The 19836-nt window shown below is 39.2% G+C and overlaps 1 protein-coding gene across 1 annotated transcript; it reads left to right on the plus strand.

The window, feature by feature from the left end:
• Window positions 1-69: 69 nt before the first annotated feature.
• On the plus strand, window positions 70-18557 carry hormad1 (HORMA domain containing 1). Its single transcript, XM_030072592.1, has 16 exons — window positions 70-186; window positions 365-430; window positions 4727-4871; window positions 5157-5220; window positions 6732-6768; window positions 6887-6907; window positions 7719-7745; window positions 7866-7933; window positions 8964-9115; window positions 9754-9911; window positions 11075-11146; window positions 11928-11988; window positions 14748-14821; window positions 16305-16388; window positions 17771-17818; window positions 18197-18557. The coding sequence occupies exons 2-16, from the start codon at window positions 395-397 to the stop codon at window positions 18287-18289; spliced, it is 1140 nt and encodes a 379-aa protein (XP_029928452.1). The 5' UTR covers window positions 70-186; window positions 365-394; the 3' UTR covers window positions 18290-18557.
• The last annotated feature ends 1279 nt before the right edge of the window (window positions 18558-19836 follow it).

Consider the following 19836-nt stretch of genomic DNA (forward strand, 5'->3'; position numbering starts at 1 on the left):
AAGATCTCTGCCTTTTGATTGGCTCTCGTCTTGGTGATTGATGCCTTGAACCTGTCAATCAAACAGTCGCGGGAACAACTTTTACCCCGATTTTTGCCTTTAACGACTAACTTGCCTCCAGACCTTGTCGTAAAGGTACTTTTTTACCAGGATATTTTACTAAAACACAGTTTTTAGCTTTGCCTTGTAAGTAAAAGATCAACTACCTTAGTAACAACACAGAAAAATCAACAGATTAGCTCATCTGCGCCTTTACTAATGAGAAGTTAGCTTGAAGAAGAGGTAGCTTAGCATAGCATCTGTTTGCTCATGTTAGTCTTCATATAAAATCACTTAACTTAGTTGTTCTCTGTTGTTTTTGCAGTGTTTTAATTTGCTGTTCATCACCACAACCATGGCGTGTGTGCCACGCGGTGTGCGGACTGCACAGGTAAACCATATTGAGACTAATATAGACTCACTGTTGTGTGATTGTGATTTGTCGAACAGTGTTATATGGCAAAGGTCTTTTTTTTTTTTTGTCCTGTTTGTCTTTTCATTCATTTCATGTGTCAAAACACCCCCTGCACATAACAAGATATTTGATAAATATAAAATAGAAAATGCTGATAACAGCAAATGATCAAAATCATAAAAAAATTACAGATGCCTTATAATTTATTCTTTGATAAAATTGAGAGTTTTGGCCTTTAGTGTGTGTTTTGGATACTGGTTTCATAACGAAAAAAAAAAAAAAAAGGATCTATGTCGGTATGTATGCTTCTCGTATGACAGCTAGCAGGTACTGTATGTATATATGTGCAGTCAGGTACACTTATGTAAATGTAAACAGTAGAATTATTATCTTATCATTACAAGGGTTCGGCAGCCATAAGCTTTTGCTTCAGCCGAAAACCCTTTTCGACCAGCCATATTCATTCTCTTTAATTCTTTAATTATGTTTAATTTGTTGTGCTGCTGTGATCGAAATAAACATATTCATTCATTCATTCATTCATTCAACAATGCACTCACTGTTTTCCATCAGAAGTGACTATATTTATGATATCTGCCTGTAAAAAAGGTGCTCAACGAACAACAGAGGTGCACAATTCCTAAATTTCTGGAGATGTTGCAGAGCGTACACGCAGGTATATGTTACATACTGTCCTCTTTTCTTGGCAATTTACAGCGTACCCACCTATCAGACCAATAACCCTAGTAAACCCACATCAGACACAACCACTGATCATTAATAACAAGTATATGTATATAGACTAGTGGGTGTGACTAGAGATAGTCTACAGGGAGATATTCCACTGCCAGAGGCCACCAGCAGGAGGCGATGTAGAGCACTAAAACCTGGCTAATCACAGTAAATGAACAGTGGTTAATGCGGCTTTTCCATGAAATCAGCTCTCCAAAATGTAGGGATGCACAATAATATCGGCATGACATCGGTATCAGGAGTATCGGCTTTAGAAATGAAGTATTGGTATCGGCCCGAAATGAAGATGTGTGCCGATATGACATGTCGATATGTGAAATAGGCCAAATCTGCCCACGTTGTTGATTTTCTCAGGCAGAGCATCATCCAAGCCTGTTTAAATAGGATGAATCTGACAGTTTTGTTTGAAAGAAAATGTTTTATAAATATAAATATACCTTGTTTTACATAACCAAAGTTACAATTACGAGATACATTACAATTCACATTAGGTAGATGCTTTTATCCAAAACAATGTACATGTGTGATTGTAATACACCACAAGCAAAGATCTGTTCAGGAGAGAACAATGGCATCAAGTGCCATAAGTTTAAGTTATTTTCTTATTTTTTTCCAGTGGAATGTGTGCATTTTGAAAAGCGTTGTATTTTATCTCTGCATCTGCCAGTGGGCCTTCACAGTAAGAGCAGGCATAATGTTAATTCCACTGCAGGGGAGACTTGATGTTCTTTGCTATTAGGTGGAAAAAATATGTGCATATATCGTTAAGAGTTGGAAAATGTCGGCATATTAGATATCAGAAAAAACTCCAATATCATGCATCTTCTCTAAACTGTATTTTTTTTTCTTGTACTCCGTATTGCTGTAAACACTGGTTTAGAAGATACACATTTCTGTGTGCCAAAATTAATGCAACAGCTACTCCATTGACAAGTAAAGAGATGTTCTCTCTTGACCACTTAGCTATTTCATTTGTTCTTTCAAACAATTATTTGACAAAAAAAAAAAAAAAAAACAGAATTGGCACATATAACAGAAGTAGGCTCTGTTTGGTTTTGACTGTGAGAGTCACCGCTGAGAGAGCCGATGTGATTCCCTGTGTTTTTGGAGTCGTGTGTTCGTCTTGTGGTGCTGACCCTCCACCACCACGTGGTGGATGGGGGCGCCGCTTTAAACTAGTGAGAGGCCGCTGAGTGGGCAGAGCTGCACTCTGGTGAAAATGACTGTAACATGAATGAGCTCTTCATCAGACCTCTGATAATTCGTTACTTACATTTTTTTAAATTTAGTAAGTAAAATAAACAAAGAAATGCTGTAACTTAATTATGCACTGCAGGACTGCTCTGGCAAGGACTGCTCTGGCAAGGACTTAGGACGCCCTGTCCTATGTCAGCGAATGGCTGGAAGATGCTACTCAGAATACATGGAGTGATTTTTTTATTTTATTTTTTTTTTGTCTGGAAGGAGTATTGACAGAGCCGGCTGTGATGTAAACATTTGATGTCGTCATTTAGGGTCATCAGCACTAAAAAAATAAAAATAAATAAAAAAATAAAGCCACATAATGGAATTATTGTTATTGCTGTTAGCTGTTTATTACTTTCCTCATATATTTTATTTATCCCCATTTCCAAATAGTGCTGTTAACATCATTTGGAGTAAAAGGGATATTTTATAACCTGTTGTAAAAAAGGATTTATGATCAACGTGTGTAGCCTGCGGTGTGGTAGCAAGGGTAATGCCTCCTAAAAGAAAATTTAAATCTGTTTTTTTTTTTTTTTTTTTTTTTTTTTTGAAGGTTAAGTTGTAAAAAAAAAAATACCTGCCATCATGAGTTTGGTATCATGATGTTATGAAGATGATGTAATTGATGACACTGAGTCAAGAAAATCAGAGAAGCAAAGATTTTGAGCACATACAGTTTGATATTGGATTGTGCAGTCAGTTTGTACAGTAATCTGACTCTTAAGTTTTTCACTTATTTTGAATACCTTGCATGCTTTTAGCCATTTTTGCACTGATGTTAATTTAAGAAGCTGTTTTGTATTCGTTTTAATTGGTGCTCACTTATCTCTTTAGGTCTACACAATTTAGACATGCATTTGTTGATTTTTGTTTAATTTATAATTTGCCAGGTGGGACAATCAAAGCCCGGCTATCTGGAGAATTTTATTTTATTTTTTTCACTTATTTTTTTCACACTTTGTCTCTTGAATGCCTGCATCAGCTTCATTCAATGACTCTCTGAATCTGCTCATTCCACTGATAAACATATAGTATCCATATTTCAGATCAATCATACAAGTGCCACATATGAAAGCAAACAGTTTCAAAAAACAAAATTAATAAAGGCAGAATGAGTAGGATTTCTCGGTTGCTGGTTGTAAACACAACATTCAAAGCTGGCCTCTCCTCTCAGGCTAAGTAACCACCAGCAACAAGTTTTCTTTTCCTAGGATGGCGACGGAATGAAATGGACGCTCAAAATGTAATGTCAGCGTCCTAAGATAACAAATTTGGCCCAGAAGCATCTACCTGTCCAAGAGAAAACAGGCCAACACCATGTCGGTCTTCATCCTGCTCCTCTCCCTCAGGGCTCTCCAGCAGATTCACTCTCGTTGTGGAACAAGCTTTGTCCGCTTGTCTAGATTTCCTTTTTCCACAGTCCGCGATTTTTGTAGCTTCTTTTTGTATGTATGTCATGCTATCGATCTGGCACAGCATGTTGTTATTGGCTGTTATTGGCAAAGTGTATTGGGTTTTCCACTGAGAGAAGATTGACAAGTTTTGGCCCCATAGATTTGAATTGAGCTGTAGTCATGGAGCTCCGGTACAGCGCAGCGGATGGACCAAGGCCAGAACATAACTTCCATCGCTCCACATTGCCTGTGGCTGGAGTAAAGGGAATAGACTTCAAATAACCAGAAACCGTCTTAGCTCCCAGGCAATAACAGCGCACAGTGCCAGATCAATAGCACGACATCCAATACGAAGCTGCGAAAATCACGGAGCGCGGATTGTGGAAAAAGGTAAACACGGCGAGGGGAAATGCCAAGCGGACACAACTCGTTCTGCAATGAAAGTGAATCTCCGGGTTTGGCTTTCACCTGCTGGCGAGCACTGAGGATGAGGATGAAGAGCAACACGATGCTGGCCTGTTTTGTGTTGGACAGGGAGGTGGCAGCGGACCGCCGCCTAGGACAGTGACGACATTCATTCCACTGCCATCCTAGGAGACGCAAACTTGCTGCCAGCATACACTGCTAGTGGCTCTATACAGTGTTTTTTTTTTTTTTTTTTTAGGAAAATCCTACTCATTCTACCTTCAAACAAAGCATCACTTTGATCATTGTTATAACCCCACACCTTGACCTTCAGTTATTACCCATATTGACAGCTAATGTTTGTGATAACTCTACTGGGTAATCAAAGCAAAACTACAAAAACAAAACAAAGATAGGTTCTGGTGATGCCAGGAAGAAGCGCTCAGCCTGCGAGGGGTTTGTCTCTCTCACACAGGTCACTCAGATGTTCCCAAATGAAGTTTCCACAGAACAGGAGTCCATGGTTGTGGTGAAGAAACTTCTGGCCATCGCAGTGTCCAGCATCACCTACCTGAGGGGGCTTTTCCCCGAGAAGGCCTATGGGAGCAAAGACGTTGAAGGTAGATCACATGTGGAAATGTTTCTGTCTAAAGTTCACCGGCCACTGCCTTGGTCCTTCCAGCCAGCCAGACTGACCTGAACTGAATACGAGCTAAAAAAAAAACAAACAAACCTCAGCATGAGCTTAACACAGCTGTGGATTTATCAACATCTGGCTGGTCGTGGGTGTTTATTTCCTACCCTGAGAGTGAAGAGATGCCAGTTGTGCTCAGTGTTTCAACATTACTGCTGCTGAGGTCCATGTTTGCTTATGAGCGGCTTATCTCTCCTTTCAACTCCTACAGGGCAGAAAGTGATGATTCTCAGGGAGGACCACAAATTTCCTGCTGCCTGTCAGATTGTTAAGTGGTAAATACCTCAGCTAATTGACACATGGAGCCTATAGCCATTTTTCAAAGCCACCAGGAAACAGCCTTTCAATGATGTCTTGCTTTTGTAATTGATTGTCCCGCATTTCATTTAATTCTATCCATATTCCTCAAAATGAACACATTCCAGCCACTGTGGTGTTTTTGGAAAAGGCAACAAGATTTTCCATGGCGAGTGGTACCACGTTGCCACTCATACAATACTATTACAATATAATCATAGTTTATCATCCCTGAGGGAAAATTTGTTTTGCATTTGAGAGCAACAAGCTGCTTAAAACCATACAGCCCCTGTCTTAAATACACAAAAACACAAAGTTACAATGACATGTAATGACATGTTTAGATTTTTATTTTTTAAATTGTGAAAATGGTCACAGAAAAGCATTGCATTGCGCATGGCATGAAATGATGATGTGCTCCGAGAAAAAACGAAATAAATAAATAAATAAATAAATAAATAACTGATGGACAGAATAAAAAAGTACTAAAATAACTGTAGTGTTAAAATGTGGTGGTACACATGTCAACTGAAAGTTGACAAGCATGCTCGTGTGATCTGGTGGCTACAAACACTTTCCGAAAGCGTTAAAACTGCAGTGCAGAAGCTTCCGGTTCTACATGATGTGTGGCAGTAAAAAGTTTACTTATGGGTTACTCAGGGAAATACCTCTCAGTTCTCAAAAATGGTCGAAAAAAAAATTGACAGAGTCATGGAACCGTCAGACGAGGTAATTAGCCATATAGCCATGCTGTAGTTGTAATTACAGGTTCAGTAGAAAATGTGAAGTGTGGTTAAAAGGTGTCACTAAGCATCCGCTGTGCACCAGAGTGTGAATGTCACCACAGAAATCAATAATGCAAATGAGATTTATTGGTGGGTGATTGTCTTAATCATCACTGTTTGAGCTCCTTTGGCATTAGATTTAAAGTAACTAATTTATTTTTATGTAAAATTTCTCTGTACTGTACTCCTTTAAGTTGCAGGCTATATAATTAGAGGGATGGAGGAGTGTTGTCAAAAACTATTATTATTATTATTATTATTATTATTATTATCATTGGTGGAATTTTGACTTTTGTCTGTTTCCCAGGAAGCAGCATTAATGGGATTTTGATATAAAATGAAAGAAAATACAGTTTTTAATGTGTTGATATGGTGACTTTGGTAAAAATACAGAAAAGTCATCTTTTTTTTTTTTATAGTGACATGAAGCCAAAAGGTTTTGTTCTGACCCACACTTGTACCTTTTCTCCTTTCTCATGTGATTTTTATGGCGTGAAAGGCGAAGCCGTCTGAGCCGTCTGCCTCCAGCCCCTGCATATCACAGACATGCACATGCACACACTCACACACACATGCAAACACACACATCAAAGTGCCAGAATGACTCAGGGCTCGCTTTGTCCTTGTTAACACATGATATGTGGGAAAACATCCAAAAAAATTATGTTTACCGTTAATTAGGTGTTTTTATTTCATCCTCCCAGGATGCATGGATGCTTTGATGCCCTTCAGAAGAAATATGTAAGTCATCCTCTGTTTCCATCGACTTCACGAAGCCAGAAATTCACAAAAACAGCAAAGGACATTGTGATCTCATAGTAGTGTCATAGTAACTGATATATTGATTTTATTCCACCAGCTACGGACGATAATTTTGACTGTAAGTATCTCCTTACCTGTTGACATACATTGTATTAGGTCTACATGAATGTTTGATGATAATAAAACACATCAAGGTGAGGTGATGGCCTTGAAAAGTGTCAGCAGAAAAGAGATTTTTGACCAGATGGAGATCTAGGACTTTGATCATCTTGATGATCAAAGTTACTTTTGTCCTTTACTCTCGTCTGTATGACGACATTTCAGGGCCGTTGTAGGGGGAAAAAATTAGGAGCTGGGGAGGTAGGGGTAGTAGACCAAAAAAATCAGATTAAAGTCATAAATTTATGAGGAAAAAACTCACAAATTTACGAGAAAAAATATAAAAATTCTGAGATCAAGTCACAAATTTATGAGGAAATTTTTTAAAAAATTTTTAATATAGTATCATTTACTCAGAAGGGAATTCTGGTGATTTTAGCCGAATCAGAATCACAATATTAACATCAGCATCTGGACTTTGAAGAGACATTGCCGTGCCTCGGGCCTATTCAGAGGAAAACAATTATTTGTTATAATTGTTTGTTGTTATAATTTGTTGAGGTCATCACCACAGCAAGCAGCAGCATCTGCAGTGTGTGGTGGATCCAGCCTTTCAAAGGGAAAATTTTGACTTTGTAACCCCAGAGTTTTCAAGTTTTTTCTTATAAATTTTACAACTTCAATATCGAAATATGACTACCCCACCCCCTCCCCTGGCTCCATTTTGTCGCCCCCAACAATGGCCCTAATACGCCGTTGTACTTCTACAAGGCTGAAATTAAATCTAAATATCCAGTGACCTGATTGTGTGTCCATTTATCCCTTTATAGATATACACTGATCCAGAGAATCCCCAGGTAATCTGCTAATCCAATTCTTGCAAATGTTGACGTTTCAAAACTCAAACAGCTGGATTATACACCCTGTATCTGCCGGTTTACATAACGGTGCTCATTCAACGCTGCCTTCACTTTCAGAAAGTTACAGAGGTTTACCAGTTCAGGATCAAGTACACCTCAGAGGGGCCTCAGCTGGACATTGAGAAGTAGGTCATCCAAAAGTCTGGTGCATTCAAAGTGTTACTCATGTATGAAAAGCAAAAGTGAATAATGGGTTCTTACAAATGTTAAATTATTGATGCTTTACCCTGTAAGAAGTATTTTAATGTTCTAGTTCTGTCTGCTTCATATCCCATTGGCTGGTTTACACCCGAACAGTGCAGCATGGAAAAACTTCCTCTGCAAAGTAGCCAGTAACTCCAGCCGTCAGATAAACGCACTGCAGTAAAAAGTGCAAGAAATGTGGGGAAAGAAAAATAGAAAGCGCCACTAAATAGAGATAATCAAGTAAAGTGACAGCACCTCAGCACTGTAATGAAGTACAGTGCGGTGCAGTGAATGCACTCAGCTCCTCTGCACCTCTGGCTGTTCAGGACTAGGGATTAGCCGACTTACTGGAGCATGAGAGAAGAAGTGTGAGGATTACTCGAACCTTGAATGTGAACTTATATATCAGCGCAGGAGACATTATGTTTATCTGCAAGGCAGCACATATAACAGACCCAGGCCCTGTGTGTTTGGCTGGTTCACATTGTGTTGTGTGTTTCTTGTGAGAATTACAGTATATGCTCCTTGGGCGTAAGGGAAGCACAATGTGCACTCACACATCAGTGCGGCGAATTTCACACAAGCATGAACCAGCTCCAGACCGGTGCATGGTGGAGCCACATGTCAGGAAGCCACTTTGTCTGTGGCCGGCTGATAAGTCGGTGTAGTTTATGTGATTCTTTTCATTTTGACCACTGCGCCATCACAGCACTTTGGCATTTACAGGTGGAGTTTTTAAAGTCAGCGCACTTTCACAGGTCATAGCCGCCCCTCCGTCTGAGCACCAACAAACACTTTCACTTTTCAGTCCCACTTCCACAGCAACCTGGTCACCAGCTTCACCAACTTTAAACAAGCCAAGTAGATATCTGAACAAAATAAAGATGGTTGGTTACCTGCCAGAGGGTCAGAAAGAGTAGGCAGATTTACCAGCCATTGATTTCTCATGCTGCCTCCCATCAACCTCAGCAACAACAACAACAAGGTGTCGGCAGTGAAATGCAGCAACACTAAGAAGGCCAGCATCCTGCTGCTGAGAAAGCTGTGCACTCTGATGCAGATCCTGGGCCCTCTGCCAGACATCGTCTGCCTCAACATGAAGCTGGCCTACTACGAGGAGGGTAACACACACACACACACACACACACACACACACACACACACACAGCATAGCATAGGTAAAATCTCCACCAGTGAGGAGTAACTTAATTATTGCATAAGTCATAGTATTCCCTAAAATTTTAATACATACATTGCTTATATGATTTATAAAACATAAACTAAGTATGTATGTCAGAGACTGCATTTTTACTTTTTCATTTTACTACTAGAATAAAGTGATAAAGTGTGTGTGTGTGTGTGTGTGTGTGTGTGTGTGTTAGTGTGTGGTGTGTACTTATAAATGCTACATAGTAAGTACCAGAATGCATTTTTAACCAAAAGAGTAGGGACGTTTTTCAGAGGTGAGGACATTTTGGCCGGTCCTCACATTCTGTCTCATTGGTGAAGGTGACAGTTATGTTTGGATTAAGGTTAGAATTAGTCTTGGGTTAAGTTTAGGGTAAGGGGTTTAGGTTAGGCAAAGGTTGGTTGGGATTAAGATTCGGGAAAGCTGCACAAACTGGACGTCAGTATAATGTGTGTGTGTTTGTGGAGGGTCAGATTTTTGTCAGGCATTAGGTTGCTGTTTTTTTTTTGGGTCAGTTTGTGTTTGTGTTGATCTCTGACTTTCTTGTCTCTGTGTTTTCTGTCTTTTCAGTCACTCCTCAGTCCTACCAGCCTCCAGGCTTCAAGGAGGGCAACTCTGACGTCATGGAGTTTGAGAGGGAGCCGGTCAAGCTGATGATAGGCGAGGTGATCTCCCCCTTCCACACCCTGAAGGTGAACATGGCCACAGAGAGAGACAGGATGGAGCAGGTAAAGAAAACAAGACAGTGGGACAGAAAGAGACACAAAAGATGTCTCATTTATCATTTTCGTTTACTTATTCCTGTGAGCTTGTTCATTTTCTTCCTTTGCTTCTTTTTCTTTTCCTCTTCCTCTGCCTTTCTCTTTTTGCTTTCTCATTTCTCTCTTTCCCATGCCATTTATCTTCATTTTCTTTTAATTTTTCTTCCACTGATTTTGTTCTTTCTTCTTCTGTCTCTTTATGTCCTCCACAGGGTTCCCACAGGCCGTGTAATTTCTGCAAATTCATGGAATTTTGAAAAGTCTAATCCAGTCAGGGGTTTTCGGGGAGTTTAACAATTGCTCAGGACATGTTATATAATACCATGGAAGTTTGTTAGACTCTTTATAGACTATTTATTCACCTAACATATTTCCTTTCCATCATGTTCATAATGTGCTCTCTTAACCCGCTTGATTTCACTTTCATCTTGGCAGTATTTGAGAAGAAAAAAGTTTACACAGAATAAAGGAGAATAATAAATGAAATGAAAGTGTCCTTAAAATTTGGGTCAAGGACAAAAAAGTAAAAAAAAAAAAAAAAACAGTCATGCCATGTTTGTATAAGTTTGTATAAGTAGAAACTTTCCCTTCATCTCATTCATCTTGTTTTACTTTCACTTCTTCCTCTGACTTTGTTCCTTTTCTTCCTTTGCTTCTAATTTCACTTCTTCTTCTTCTTCTTCTTCTTTTTCTCAACATAATGTTATTGTTACTGTCATTATATCAGGAAATGCTGTCTATTCTAAAATATATAGTCCTTACTATGGTAGCATTACAGGTGTTATATTGAATCTATTATGTATTATTAAACTAATACACTCAGAATGTGCTCTTGTCTCCACGTTCCTTGAAAAAACAGCGGTCAAATGAAAAGAAAAAATCCCTCCGTGACTTTCCTTAAATCTTTGAATACAAAGCAGTGTAGTCAGACTCTCAGTATCATACGTGGAAACAGGTTTACTATTTATATTTACCCTGTTTATCCTACAGCTTGGTGAACTTTGCCCTTAAGAGCCACATGCTTATCTGCTGTTAATTCCTTCACTGATTAAAGACTCCTCCTCCGGGTCATGACCGTCAGGGCTTATTCTGGAGCTGTTTTGATTGACAGCTGTGCTCGACGTCTGCAGGTGGAGGACGAGCCTCTGGGTTTGAGGGACAATTGGCTTCTGAAGGTGGCGGAAGAAAGTGATGGATCGCAGGTCAGCACACGACACCTCGTAACGCTCAAAAATAATCAGAGGGGGCATCAGTGGACCAGTGGTCAACACACTGAGGTCATGCTCTGAAATAAGAGCTAAACTACAGTGAATACTTTATTTTCTTCATACATACAGTAATTAGATTTATTATCAAATGTGTTTTCGTCAGTGCTTTACCAGCACTGAACCAAAGAGAGTTACTTTGTACCGGCACTCTCATAAATGATTATCTCTAAATTTAGGTAAGGCAAGGCAGGCTTATTTGTATAGCACATTTCATACACAACAGCAATCCATGGAAAATGTCTAAATGTTGCAAGCACAATGCAGCAGTGTCCATTTTTGTAATCTGAGGTCAAAGAGTCATACAGTGGATGTTTGTCATATATAATAACTAACATATATATATATATATATATTTTTTTTTTACTACATCCATTACTGATACTAGCAGATTTCATTTGCCATGCTTGGAGGAGAGAGCAGAGTATTTTGTTTAAAAACAAGATGTATTATAAGTTATAATTCCAACTGTGTTTTGGTATCATAAACTCATGAGGCTTGGACACTTAGTTTGCACGACACGAAAACAAACATTCAATCAATCAATCAAAAAACTACTATATAAGCAATTACTTCTACTTCTGTGTGCTGCATCTTTTAATTATAGTATCAACAACAATCAGGCTAAATATTGGAAATATCACACTCATCTGGGTAACTCTTGTGGTCGGCATCGACTGTGCTGTCATGGTGCTCAGATAACATGCTTTGTTTTTAGAGTCATATGATTGAAGACGTGGAGAAGCCTGACGATGGAAACTTACTCATGGACACCACCAGTAAGTCTCCATGTGACTCCTCTTTACCCCAGTGAGATCTGACCTAAGTGAACCCATTGATTACTTGATGACAGCTTTTCTCAGGGCGTCAGATTAACCCTGACGACTCCCCACAATCAAGGTTTTGAATAAATATTAGGGGTGTAACGATACATAAAAATCACGGTTTGGTACGTACCTCGGTTTTGAGGTCTCGATTCGGTACATTTTCGGTACAGTATGGGAACAAAATGCAAAACATAAAATTGTTTTAAACAAGCAATTTTATGTTTGTTAGGAACTTTATTGTAACATTATACAAAATATAGAAAAAAAAAATACTGAATACTGCTGCCAAGTGCTAGTAATAAGTTTTCCAATAAATAAAATATTCTCATTATAAACAAAACATATATAAAATACGTTTTCCAATGGGTAAAATTTTCTCAAATAAACAAAAAAATATATAAAATGAGTTTTCCAATAAACAAAATATTCTCAAATAAACAATATATATATAAAATACCGTATATATTTATAAAATCTCTGATGGCAGTTTTTATAGCTTTAGCCCGCTCTGAGTTGCTAGGGAGAGGCTGCTTGAATGCCGTCATCAGCCGCGTTTGCACTAGGGTGTTTTTTTTTTTTTTTCTTGTACCAGAGATATTCACACTCAGATGACGCTGTTTCAAATGAAATAGCCTGTTTGTCGTGTTGCCATGAACGTACCCAATCTCAGCTGAGCAATGTCGGCACACTGCCTTTGTTTTATGCACTTGCCTTTGTCTGTTGCAAGATTTGACCAGAAAGCCCAAGTGTTCCCAAACAGGAGATTTTAACGACTAGGGACGCTCTTCAAGCTCTAGTTTCCCGCTGGTGCCGGTTTCGGTAGCATTAGCCGTAACCATGACATCAATGCTCAGGCTTCAGGTCATGCTTCAGGTGTAGCTTATTATGCTTGTTCTTTGAGAGATTAGACGCTTCCCCGGCGTACTGCTGCCCTCTACTGTTTCGCACGTGTAGCTGCAGGTGGATATGGATAAATGAAAACGAAACTTATGTTCCGCCACCAATTATCCTCGTGTGGTAACTCACCCGTGCTGCACACCTCTGTACCGAACACAACGTCCTGTACCGAACCGAATGCTCTGTACCGAAAATTTTCAATACGAATACATGTACCGTTACACCCCTAATAAATATTAATATGTTTACACCAAGTGGTTAATTATATGATACATATGCAGAATGAAGTTGAAAACAACTGAGCACTGAATTTGTAGTTGTAGATAATACCCATAGGTGTGTGTGTGTGTGTGTGTGTGTAAATTTGAAGTCACAGGAAAATGCCTTAGGAGTTGCAAACTTGTAAATACTTTTTTTCTCCCACAGACACAACACTGAGGTTACATAGTAGTTAGAAACACACACCTGTGTTACAGTTGCTGCAGTGAATATGGTGCAAAACACATTCACACTCCTGGATCAAAAATTTGAAGTCAACAAGAACTATGTTACAGCTCTGATTACAATAAATACATCACCAGACAGGCGGCTGGAGGATATTTTGCACTACCAACAGTAAAGTCTAATGTTGGTAAAAGAACTGTTGTGTACAGAGCCATGTATGAGTGGAACTCGTTCCCTAAGCACATCACACAAACAATAGGCAAAAGAACATTCAAATCATTAGTTAAGCAATATCTTTTGAATAAGTGTGAATGATAATTATATAATAGAAAAATAAAAATAATTTCATAAAGCATTTAGCTGAGATTGGGAACTGAAACATAGTTATGACTGTTGAATGTATTTCTCTCTGTGGTGAAGTCTGTAACTACAAATGAAATGGATTGAGGACAGCTTTTCAGTTATTGGGGGAATTGACCTCAGACAGATACTAAACTGTTTTTGTTTGTTTTTTTCTCTGTGATGTTCTGATTTGCTGTTTTAATTTCCTAGTATGTTTCTGCTTAGGGCAGATTCTTACTTGCAGAGTATTTTTTTTCTGCATGTGGTGTTTTCTTTCATCAGTTTGAGCCTCTTTGGGTTTGCTTTTATTATGTCATTTTAAGAATTGTATTATTTTAAAATGTTGGCGGACCCCAGGAAGAACAGCTGCAGCCATGCTGTAGCTAATGGGGATCCTAATAAACAATAATTGACAAAATTTGCTGTGCTACCGTTTACAAATGACAAATCCTGTGTGCTCTGACTTTTTCACTACATTCTGCAGTGAACTGTGGAGCAAAACCTATTTGTGTACCTATACAGTATATTGCTTCTTTTTTCCCCACCAATGTGATTTTGTGCTATAAACAATACTTTCACTAGGCAAGCACAAAATGTTGAGACATATAACTAGACATACAGCGGGTTAGCTAGTCAGCTATTCTGTCATTGATAACGTTACATGAATTTTTAAACATCACCACACACAGTAACTGTAAACCATAGTGACCGTAACCATAAACCGTGTTTTTACCACGGTATTAACTGTAATCTCATGTTAAGAGCACACTCAGAGGGGCCCTTAGCAGCTCCTTTGATTGGGTCTCTGAACAGTGCCCACCACAGCTTCCACAGGTACACAAATCAGTTGTGCTCCACATTTTACAGCGAAACCTGGTGCAAAAGTGAGCGTGTGGGATTACCCAAATAAAAAAAAGAGATAATGATTAGATCATTATAGTGTGGCAAGTGTGAAATCACTTTAGAAAATGGCAATGTAGTGCTAAAAGAGACCATGGGGTACAGTTTGCACTGTCTCTCTGTGACAGAGGTGAGATCAGAGGTCCAGGTGAGCTGCCACAAGAGGGTGGAGGTGAATGAGGAAGGTCAAGTGGACTCACAGGTGAGTGTAACATCAGCAGCAGCACAGTGAGTCTGTCACATACTGGGTAAATATTTTAAAGCTTCACTATATATGTCTTTTACTTAAAAATGCATGTAATCATTTGGGTTTCTTAGTCGTGTCCCAAACCCCAACCCCACCCCCCCATCCCTAATTGAGACAATGTAAATATGCAAGATTAGTGATGCCATTTGTGTTTTTCACTGTTGTTTAGCTCAGTTTGCATTTCAAAACTTTTATAATGTGTCACATCCGTCTTATAAAACCCAAACTATGATTTATGAACGTTCGGTGTTGCATCATAAAATATCTGTCAGCAGTCAATGTGTGTGAAGAAACAAGGTGAAGAGGAGCAGGGGGCTTGTATTCTTTGAGTGAGGGGAGTGGTGGTCATGTGACCCTAGATGCAGAAAAAAAAAACAAAAAAAAACGGGAGACGAATGCACACAATGTGAAAAAATAACAACAGCAAATAGTTGATGCCAAAAATAAAACCTCCTGCCTGAGCAAAAGTCTGGCAGCCACTAAACTGTCTTGTAAGCAGCAGTGCTCAGACGCTCTGCTCAAAGAAAGTTGCACTTAACTATTGATGACTGACCCTGCTGAGAGTTTTTTTTTTTTTTTTTTTGACTATTGACCTTTGACCTTTTTCACTTTATTTATCCTGGCCAGCTACTAACAAGAAGAAGTTCAGGTCCAATACATGTGCAGTTTACTTACATTATCAAACACATTTCATGATTTCTGGCCAATGAAGTCCTTTCTTCTAAACTTCTAAACCTTTCTCAAACTTCTAAAACTATAAGCAGTTATAGTTTTCAATACAAAGCGTAATAAGAGGAACAACAACAAAAAAAAATTAACCCTAAGAAATTGCTAAAACAATGAGCGAGCCATCATGGTCCTCGAAACAACATCATGAAGCCGGTTAAATATAATCTCACTCTGACAAGTTCAGCGGACTGCAGCAAAAAATCTTTGCCGGATTTGGAGAAATGAAAAACAAAAGGACAGGTCCAAGGTTAACTATGAAAATATGTCCAAAAGTTCATTCTGAGCACATCAGAACAATCCAAGTTTAGTGAGTTAGCTACAGACATAATAATGATAATAATAATAATGATAACAATAAATGGTATTTATAGAGCACTTTTCAAAACAGGGATTACAAACTGCTTAACAATAACACAATAAATAACAAGTAATAAAATCCATCATGTGATAAAACACAATAGAATAATTGAGAAGCGGCCAGGATCAGTTAAGAAAAGCTAAATTATAACAATGCGTCTTGAGAAGAGATTTAAAAGAGGACACTGAGCTGAAGGGTGAACGCGTAGCTCAGCGACAGCAGCCGCCACGACGCCGCTCACAAGCGTCAGAAACCTCAGACAGACTCGGACTGCCAGCGCTGTGTAAACACTGAGGAGAAGGGCCTCTTCAGATGCTCTTGTGGTCAGTGCAGCCATCTGTCACCTCTCAGATGGACACTCTGGTGAAGGAGACCTCTGACATGGCGGTCGGCCTGAGGAGCACCAGGCGTGGAAGGGTCACCAGGTCCACCATGGTCAGTCAACCACTGCAAACTCAATAGCCACCAATTTTCTCCTTTAACTGTGGGTTATAGGCAGAGGAGCTAAAGGACCATACCAGTGATTTGCATGTTTAGTGTAATATCTACAGCATGCATATACTACACATACAATATACTACTTTCTGTTAATCTTCTCCTTAAGCGAGCAGTGGTATTTTAGAGCTCCGGTAGCATTTTTACTCCCTTTTCTCCAGCTGCTGGTTTCCATTCATTCCACTACAATTGAAAATGAACTTGCAGTGACTTCAGACTTTCTTCACTCCAGTTTTCCATCAGCGTAATAAAGTCGTCCACATTCGTTTTCCTAAAAGCAGCAGCACTGTTGTGTTTTGATGACTTGAAATTGGGGCGGAATGAAACGCTCCCTCCGCCAGGGAAAATAGTCCCTGGGGAAACATTTGTTTTCCACAGAGAGATATCAGTTCCATGGTTTATGAATGTTGAAGACTTTGCTTGCCATAGAAGCAGAACATTATGCGTTCAGTGTTTCAACCAAAAATTCTGTTTTGAGAATCATGGGATTTCGATTTTATGTTGTGAAATCTTCAGCGTGTTTGCCATATGGTTTGTGTCGATGTAAAATGTTGGTAAATTGTAAATGAGCCGAACATTCAAAGTCACTGGTACGGTCTTTTAAAATGTCCTTACACTGAAAAGTAACACTGGCTGTGCTTACGTGCATGCAGATATTAGCCATATTGAATACAGATCTTCATTTAGATTAAAATGTTTACATAATACTTTTGATACCCTGTGATTTACTACTTTTTTCCCTCTGTCTTTAACTGGGCAGAAGGCAACTTCTCACACCAGACAAAAAAAAAATGACACTCCAGATAATATTAATTTGTCCTTTATGACATTTTTGGCATCAGTTTTCAATTCTGCAGATTGAAAACCCCCCAAAATGAACTTAAATCTGTGCCACGGTAACTTCTTCCCCCTAAGTCAAATATTATCTGTACATGTTAACCTAGAGGCAGCTCACTTCAGGTTAACAGAAACATGCACATAAACATAGCCAGGGTTTTACAGAAAAAAATAGAAGTAAATATTAAAAATCAGTATGATGCAGTACTTCAGCAATACATTATACATGGATAGTTTTAGTAGAAAACTATAATACAGATTTATTATACAGATTTATTTATTATATGCAAATTTTACCAGGTTTTTAAAAAAAAACAAAAAAAAAAACAGTTACTTGACTTTGGTTCTTTAGTGTAAAGGATTGTGATTAAAATTGAATACACTTGATGATGCTTCGGAGACATTTCTTGAGACAGACAACATGCCCGGCGGAGATCTGCACCCTTTTAGTTGTGTGTGTGTTTTGAATGTGTGTGTGTGTGCAGAGGAAAATCAGGGCCAACAAGAAGTCATCACCCATCCAGGACAAAAAGGTGAGACCCTCATCCTCATATCTTAAACTCCCGCCTCTTTTTCATTATTTATTATAAGTGCAGCCTGTACATAATAAAAGGATTAATCATCTTAGTTATTTTAAATGTTAAGAATTATGTGTATTGTTTCTATCACTAAATATAAAGGGTTCTTATGCTTGTCTGGCAAATGTATTATTACATTTATAAAAAAATTCTTTAGTGCAGCTGTAAGGATCGGAAAAAAGTCTGAATTTTGAAATGGAAGATGCGTAGGAACGCTGCTGCTGTCACAAATGATTTTTGATCGCCCCAGTTTGTCACACAGAGCTGTGGTCTGTCAGTTATGGCTCGCTGTGGTTTAAGTTATGTCTGTCGTGTTTCCTCCGCTCTTATCAGATGTCTCAGTTTGAGTTCCCCGACAGCCAGGAGGTCCCGTCCTCCGCGGCGCCCAAGAGACGCAAATTCAGCGAGCCCAAAGATCGCTACTGACCTCGGAAACAACCGCAAACAAGCATCTACTTCTGCCTCAGGGTTAATGTTTTCAAAGTCTCAGTTTTGACTGACCACTCCTGATGACATGAACATTTAATTTTTAGATATTTTAAGGTTTGATATTTAACTCTGATTTTATTTTTTTATTTTTTCAATTGTTTATTTGAATGAATTGGAAATGTAGCCAGTGCTCCTACTCTATTATTCTATAAACTGTATCTACAAAGCCGTTTTTTATTCAATCAAAACATTGTTTAAGTTGTCTTTCATACCTAAAGTTTGTGTTACTGTTACTGTTCTCGGTTACTTGTGCACAAAGCAGGATTACAGACTTGAATAAATACTTGAGCACCTCCGTTGTTTCAAATCAAAGTGTCTTCTGTGTCTTCAGTGAGGCGTTTCAGTTATTATACCATCTGGTTATAGAGTCAAGTCAAGTCAGATTGATTTATCAAGCACGTTTAACAAAACAAGTTCGGCACAAAGTGCTCTTGTGAGCAACAAAGGACATAAATACAGATGAAAACAGCTCTGGAGGCTGTACAGTCGTAACTGGCAGCAGCTGCTTCCATCAGCACTAAGACGCTGACAGACACCTGCGCTCGTCTGTCCGCTGGAAAAAGGAAACGCAGGCGTCTGCTGCAGTTTAAAGATTTAACAGTTTCAGCTTCCTGTCTGTAAAAAAAGCCTGGCTGCTGCTCCGCCTGCAGACAGAAATCCAACTTCACCTGCCTCTTGAACAGTGAGCCTCCCTGCTTTTAAAAGACCCCCAAATGCCATCATTTGCATATGAGGTGCCTTAAATGAAGCTGTTAAGTGAAAGTGGATTATATCTGTACACAGTGACCTTTGGGCCCAGATAAGGGGCCATCAGCAGCCTCCCGCCCGGCAAGCTGTGTGTTTTTAATCTCCTGTTGTTTTTCCCAGAGAGAGGGACATTTGCTGATAGACTGCCTTAACCCACTGCGGATCAATACTGCAGGAAGCCTTTGTGATGCATATCCAAGCAGCCCCCCCCCCACCCCCCCAAATCCTCTCTGTGTCTGCAGCAGGCCAGAGGGGGAAGAGAGGGAGAGAGAGAGAGAGAGACTCCATCAAATCAGCCTTCACTTCCTAACACAAGCATTGCCTTGGCGTCCACATTTATTTCACTGTCTGTGTGTGTGTTTTTTATGGGTATTTCTGATAACAGTCAAGCGTAAAGCAGAATGGACTGGGAAATCCATGGTGGACAATACCCACATACTGCGGCGCTGACGGCCTTTATGATCTGTGAAATGAATCAAGGTTAGCTAACCTCACAGCCAGACTTTGGTGGCATTTTTCCGCACTTATTATTATATCGACAGTGGGGGGGTTCTCCGGGTATTGATAACTGATGAAATGCAATGACAATAAAGGCGCCTTTAGAGGTCTTGTCATGTACTGTCCCCTTGTAGTTACCAATATCTCTGCCATAGACATTATGGAGGCACTATGTCACAGAGTCACATTTATGAAATGAACAGACAAACAGTCCCCAAAAGGCAGAATATATCCAATGG

This window comes from Myripristis murdjan, chromosome 16 (assembly GCF_902150065.1).
Source record: "Myripristis murdjan chromosome 16, fMyrMur1.1, whole genome shotgun sequence".
In the NCBI taxonomy this organism is placed as follows: Eukaryota; Metazoa; Chordata; class Actinopteri; order Holocentriformes; family Holocentridae; genus Myripristis; species Myripristis murdjan.